This window comes from Vitis vinifera, chromosome 14 (assembly GCF_030704535.1).
Source record: "Vitis vinifera cultivar Pinot Noir 40024 chromosome 14, ASM3070453v1".
Taxonomy (NCBI): domain Eukaryota; kingdom Viridiplantae; phylum Streptophyta; class Magnoliopsida; order Vitales; family Vitaceae; genus Vitis; species Vitis vinifera.
In genome coordinates, this window is record NC_081818.1 from 5,267,097 (window position 1) to 5,273,807 (window position 6,711).

Consider the following 6,711-nt stretch of genomic DNA (forward strand, 5'->3'; position numbering starts at 1 on the left):
AGGGGTGCTACGGTCTTTACCGTACCTTCCCGATAAGTAACCTGACCCCCAAACCCAATCCGGTTTTTCACAGACCGCCTTTTTCAAAATAAGGAGTCACGCTTAGGGTTTTTCTTTCTTATTTTGTTTACCCTTTAAAAATAAAACAAAAATAAGTGGCGACTCCAAGTCATTTTCAAATAATCAATAAAAATCAATTTTTCAAATAAAAATCGAGTTTCGCCATCGAGTGGGAAACGCCTTCGAGCGATCGAAAATGCGGGATCCACACTCTCATATTGTTTTGAAGAGTAACTTATTTTTGATATAAATGCTCTTAATTATTTCAAGTATTTACATATATGTTTTAAAAGAAAAAGTTATTGTTATATATATATATATATATATATATAATTAAGGATATTTTTGTTAAAATAAGGCCAACAAACAATAAAGAATTAGATTTCTAAAATTGGGTTTTCAATAACTTTTTAATTAAATAACCCAAAACAAAATCATAAACTTTATGATTTTTATTAATTAAATTAATGCATTATTTTCCTTTTTCCATTTTTATAAAAGCATTTATTTTGTAGATTCTAGCAAAATATATATATATATATAAATGATTTTATCCATTATCCACCAAACAATACCTTGTATTGCCTTTCCTTAGTTTCTATTTTTGAAATTATTCCATTTATGTTTTAAGAAAATTAACAAAATTTAAAAACAAAATACTAAATTCCCTATATAATTAATTAATTAAATTAATTTCTTATTTTTCTTTTATCTTTTCCATCTTGATCAAATATTTTTTAGTCCAAATTTTAAGAAAAAAATTATAACCAATAAAAGGATAAAATAGATCGTGTTTCATTTTTGTTGTGTGAATTTGTGAATAAATGAGTTTTTAGCAGATCTCTTCAGTTCTGTTTGGAAAACTTTGATTTTTTTTTCTTTTTTTTTTTCCCTCATAAGGGAGGGCTTTTTTAAAAAAAAAAAAAAAAAAAGTATTTATGCGTTTTGGTGAATTTGATGGGTAATCTTATTTGTCCCTATGCCTTTTAGTGGTGGAAGTTATACATATATGTCATTAGTTCCTTCTAATATTGAATTGCTTTGTGTATTACATGTTATAGCGTGGCTAAAGGGTGTTTTTATTTTTATTTTTTTATAATTTTTCTTTTTTTATTGAGATTTTGTGTAAGCTTCTAGGGAAGCTTCTCTTTCTTGGCAAAATGCACTGAACCCTTTTTGTACAAAAATGGGGGAAAAAAAAAAGAGAAGACCGAAGACAAAGAAAAGAAAGAAAATGAAGAAAAAGAATATTGTTGTCTGTGCAAGGTATAGAACACCTCTGTTATCTTTTATATCACGGTTCTAAAAAAGCTGAGGTATCATTGTGAATGTGGATTGCATATCATATTTTAGGAACATGATCGTGTCTTCATTTATGGGGATTTTTGAGCCTCTGAGAAGAGTAAAAAAGATTAAAGTACTTGTCGCTTGCTTATTTTAATTTGGGATTTTCTGGGAGATTCTGTAGAAACAGTGCTTTTTTTAGAAAAAACTTTTTTTTTTTTTTTTTTCTGAATCCATTGTGCTAAAATGGAGTTAAAATTATGTAGTAATATACTAATTTGTATCCCATCTCTAATGGGTAGAGTGGGAGGATTATATTTTAATTTGTGTATGGACTATACCTTTCCCTTGGTGGTAGCAAATCATTATTTAGTCTAAAAATATTGTTAAGTGTTTTGCTTTCCATTTATATTCTTTTGCTTTTATCATTGGATTGATTATTGATTTCAATCCAAGCATTTTATATGTATAATGAAACCTCTTCATCAGTTGCTATAATTTTAAAAATATTGTGGTTTCTCATACAATAGGGCGCTTTAAGTTTGTATCTCTTACTATTTTGTCTCTTAGATCACATAGAAAATGGTGAAGGCTGTTGCTGTTCTTAACAGTAATGAGGGTGTCTGTGGAACTATCTACTTCGCTGAAGAAGGAGATGGTAATCAAGAAATCTACCAAGTTTCTCTGGATAAGTAATGAAATTTAGATTGCTATATTTGCCTATAAATTCATTATTTTTTTCTCAATTCTTTAGGTTCGACTACAGTGACTGGGAGTCTTTCTGGCCTTAAGCCTGGACTTCATGGCTTCCATGTGCATGCCCTTGGGGACACAACAAATGGTTGCATGTCAACTGGTATTGTCTAATTATTGGTTACTTTATTTTTTACATCCTTTGCCATTGGGTTAGACTTACACTCTTTAGATTTCCTGCATGTTTCTTTTTAGCTTAAGTATTTAGGTTACTTATTTATTTATTATTTACAGGACCTCATTTCAATCCTGCTGGAAAAGAGCATGGTGCTCCTGAAGACGAGAATCGTCATGCTGGTGATTTAGGAAATGTCATTGTTGGTGAGGATGGTATGTACTATGTACTTCATTGTAATTAACTATTACTAGAATACCATTAGAAGCATTATTATTGTTTGCCCGGCATTGCTACTTTTTAGGCAATCATTTTTCTTAGATCCTTGTATAGATATCAATCTATGTGATATGAATGGAATATCTGGATTGTATATCTAGTTCTGTTATGTTATTTGAACTTTCTTAGCCATTAAGGTGTTTTCATTTGATTGTGTGCTTTTCAGGTACTGTTAATTTCAAAATTGTTGACTTTTTTTTACCTCTTTGTCTTCTTTTTCTTTTTATTCTTTTTACCAGCTAGGTTGAAATTTGGTTCTTGTTATCTAAAAAATGTATTTGTCTCTGTTTAAAGATTCCTCTCACTGGATCAAACTCCATTGTTGGAAGGGCTGTTGTTGTCCATGCTGATCCTGATGATCTTGGAAAGGGTAAGCTGTAAAACTTCTATCTATGAAGCTTTTTTTTCAGGTGTTTCCATTTTGTGCTACTGTTATTCTATGCCCTATGGATTACTAATGGATAAGAATGAACAGTCCAGTCCTAGCTTATGACAAATGTTAATTTATATTTTGCTGGAACATTATTAAGTTCCATCTTACAAAGTTTGGACAAACGTATGTATACTTATTCCATCATTTTGTGCACAGTAATTATTTTTATTCTTATGATGGGTGCTATGCAGGATGACTATTTTTATTAATCTGATACAAGCTGTGCAAGATGAATTTTAGAGAAAAGAAATGCTTTGAAAATAGAATCAGTTGTGTTTTACAATTATGCCTTTGTTGAGTCAATAAGGAGGCATTTGAAGTTACCTCATTTTTACAAGGAAGTACTAATATACTACACTAAATCGGGGGATTCTAAGTTAAATATTAGAAACCCACAGGGAGATTTTTGAAATATCGCTGAGATCCAAGTCATCCGACACCCAGCCTGCCTTAAAAATCAAGCTGAAAAATTCAGTTTATCCATTGCATGGTTGACATCTGTGTGAGAACTTAAATATCCATCTCATCCTCGCTTAACATTGTTAACGAAGTTCATGTTTGGATTAGGGGTAAAATGGGCCTTACTTTTATTAGAACTGAAAGCTTCTTCACAAAATGGAAGTAGGTTTTGTTGACATCACAGATTTTATGTGATGTGAGTGATTGCAAAAGAGGGGTTCTAAGAGTTATGGTTTAAAGTTATTCTGACTCCCTTTTGGGCTTCTGCTATGATCTCCAGAAGCCACATATGCTAGCTGCTGGAGCATTATTAAGTTTTTCGGGCCCTGGTATCGAGGTTGATTTGTTCCTTGATATATGCTTGCCAATCACCAGTACCATTTGGTTAGAAGAGAATACTTGGCTGTTTAGTCTGTTTTTATTGTTTGGAAAAAAAAACTCCGAAAATGGCCCAAGTGGGAATGGCTTGACTTTGTTAGAATATGGACGGATGTGTTCCTATTTTTCTTATTTTTATTCTTATTTTACCTTTGAGCATATCTTGGCTTTCTGAGCATGCAATAACAGTTTCTTTTCTATATTTTTTCAGGGGGACATGAGCTCAGCAAAAGCACGGGAAATGCTGGTGGCAGAGTAGCCTGTGGTAAGCATATTTCTTTTCTTTTCTTTTCCTTTCCTTTGTAGTGAGAGGGGGGGCTTTGGTTGGTACATGAAAATCAAATCATGCATTTGGTTTTTTTTTTTCATGTAATTTGAAATGAAATAAGATAAATCACTTTGTTTCTTATGCAATTTTTGAGATACTATAATCATTTCAAGTATGAGTGAGTGCTTTCCAGTATTTAGTTTTTTTTATTCTCTTTTTTTCCTCCCCACCATAGCAGACTGAATTTCTTTTCCAAATTATTATGGGGATAAAACGGAATGATTGCACTATTATTTGTTCTTTAAATGCACTTGTAAGATAAATTTTGTCTATAATGTTATTTGGGATCATCAAAAGATGCATATGGGTTCTCTATTAGACTTCTACATATCTTAGGTTTTTATCTTATTCATTTGTCCCTAAAGTTGTGTGTTCGTTTACCTCTTTGTAGGAGTTATCGGATTGCAAGGCTAAAAAACTAGCTCTACCGACGCTCATGGTAAACACATGTAGTTGAAGACATTTGTTTTGTCATGCATGAGAGATCCCTAGACAAGACTCAAAAACTTGAAAGAATAAAGGGAAGAAGGTTGTCCTTTATGGTGTGATGTATGATGTTATGATCTTAAATCTTTTGTGTTATTTCCCAGTTATATCTAAAACTTCCTCTGGTTTTGGATCTGGTAAGGAATGGATAAAATAAATTAAGATAGACAAAGATTCAATATGCATTGACATTAAGAATGAAAGTTTGGATGGTGTGTATCAAATAGGGAATAAAACTATGAATATGAAGGTCTAATGTGTTCGGAGTGGGATAGCGAACCATAGCTATGTGGTAGGACCTTGGTTACTAGCCCCTCTAATCAACCTCTACATATTTAGACTTAAGTGGTATCATCTAAATGTGTCTAGGGATATGTTGTTCTATATTATTCCTGAGTTTAAAAATTTGTGATTTTGGAGTGGCTTGGAACCACTTGAGGGTGGGTGAGGTTGGGTGGGGTTTTTTTTTCCCCTTTTTTGTTTTTTTCTAGCCTTGTGTAGGGCTGTTCAGTATACTCCCTGTATACGTGTGGCTTTTTAGCCTTTTCTAATATATTTGGTTGTTTATCTATCAAAAAAAAAAAAAAATTGTGATTTTGGATGGCGATAGCATTGAGATTGCTTGATAGTCATTGCTTGATAGTCTTCTGTTCAACGTTGTTTTTTAGTTATTTATTATATATATATATATATATATATATATATATATATATGTATGTATAATTTTGATCTTCATAGAAATGTGAAATTGATAACCATCTCTCTCTGGAAGGGAATCCCATGTTATGTTGCGTTGGCATGGACATAGGCATACAACATAGGCTAGTGAATGTGTGTCGGTTTTAGGTATGAGGTGTGAAACATGAGCTGATTGTGGATGTTGGCATTGCATGAACTTCATGGTTTAGGGATTCATATTCTTAATAAAATATCTCATTTTTATAATATATTTTTATTATAAAATTGAGTAAATAAAATAAAAAATGATTAAAAATATGATAAAATAAAAAATATAAACATGAAATATTTATTTTTCATTATCAATTTATCAAGTTTTTAAAAATATTTCCCTATTTCCCTCTTTTCTTTATCCGAATGCGACTCTTTCTATATCTAATTGATTTCTTAAGAAGATTAAACAAGTGTGAAATATAGCTAGTGGTGAAAACCTTGATCTTAATAAAAGCTCATTAATAGTCAAAACATTAAAATTTAAAAATAAGATTATTTTAGTCTCCAACTTAAATATAACATTTGTTTGTAGACATCTTTCTAATATCTTCACTTTTTTTCTCACAATCTATTATCTTAATTTCAATTCTTTGGTTAACTTCTCTCTTTTATTATTTTTTAATTTAATTTTTTAATATTAATGTTTTTATTGGTTTTCTTTCAATGTTAATCAATTTAAAAAGTTTTATATGGTATCCCTCTAACATAATGGTAGTACCAAATCATTCCTAAATTTGAGAACATGATTTATAATGCTAAAGCCTAATAATAATTATGGTGTCATCTAAAGCCTAAACCATTTGATGATCAAATTGACATCATGTTAGTCTTATTCATTTATTTATTTTTCAAGTAGGCTTTTGATTGCGCTTGAAAGGCTTGGAGGGTTGCCTTAAAATTTTGTGTAATTAGAGATCATAATTGAGTAAATTGCAAGTGAACTTGATTTTCCTAACAATCAATAACCAACCAAACAAAAGTAGATCGATTGTTGCACAATGAACATACAAGTGAAAAAGTCGTGTTATCTAAGGTTGATTATCCAAGAACATTTTAACCAATTAGACTCATTTAATACATGAAGAGATTTCTACTCTAATGATTATCCTCATAAGACATTCTTGAATATATTTGACTAAACTCATATGTTAAGCCAAACTCTGAACATCCTATCAAATGATATTATGAATCCTTTATTTACTATTAGATTTTATTTAACGAATTTCACGATGTCATATTTTACCTTTGAAAACAATATTTCATAATTTAAGACATGATTAAAAATTTACTCAAACAATATACATAAATTTAGCAAATAACAAAACTTCCTTTATCATATGTATTTTATAATTTATGAAATGTGACTCACGCAATACAAGAAGTCGAATACTAATAAATTAAAAC

General features: G+C 30.5%; 2 protein-coding genes across 4 annotated transcripts in view; one reads left to right on the plus strand and one right to left on the minus strand.

Annotated features, from left to right (window-relative positions):
- LOC100251264 (uncharacterized) overlaps positions 1-6,711 on the minus strand; it is a 196,301-nt gene that overhangs the window by 47,571 nt on the left and 142,019 nt on the right. The gene's annotated exons all lie outside the window — the stretch shown is intronic.
- On the plus strand, positions 1,558-4,706 carry LOC100265553 (superoxide dismutase [Cu-Zn]). The gene is made up of 6 exons (XM_019224900.2): positions 1,558-2,002; positions 2,099-2,200; positions 2,332-2,427; positions 2,658-2,861; positions 3,973-4,026; positions 4,481-4,706. The coding sequence occupies exons 1-4, from the start codon at positions 1,927-1,929 to the stop codon at positions 2,732-2,734; spliced, it is 351 nt and encodes a 116-aa protein (XP_019080445.1). The 5' UTR covers positions 1,558-1,926; the 3' UTR covers positions 2,735-2,861; positions 3,973-4,026; positions 4,481-4,706.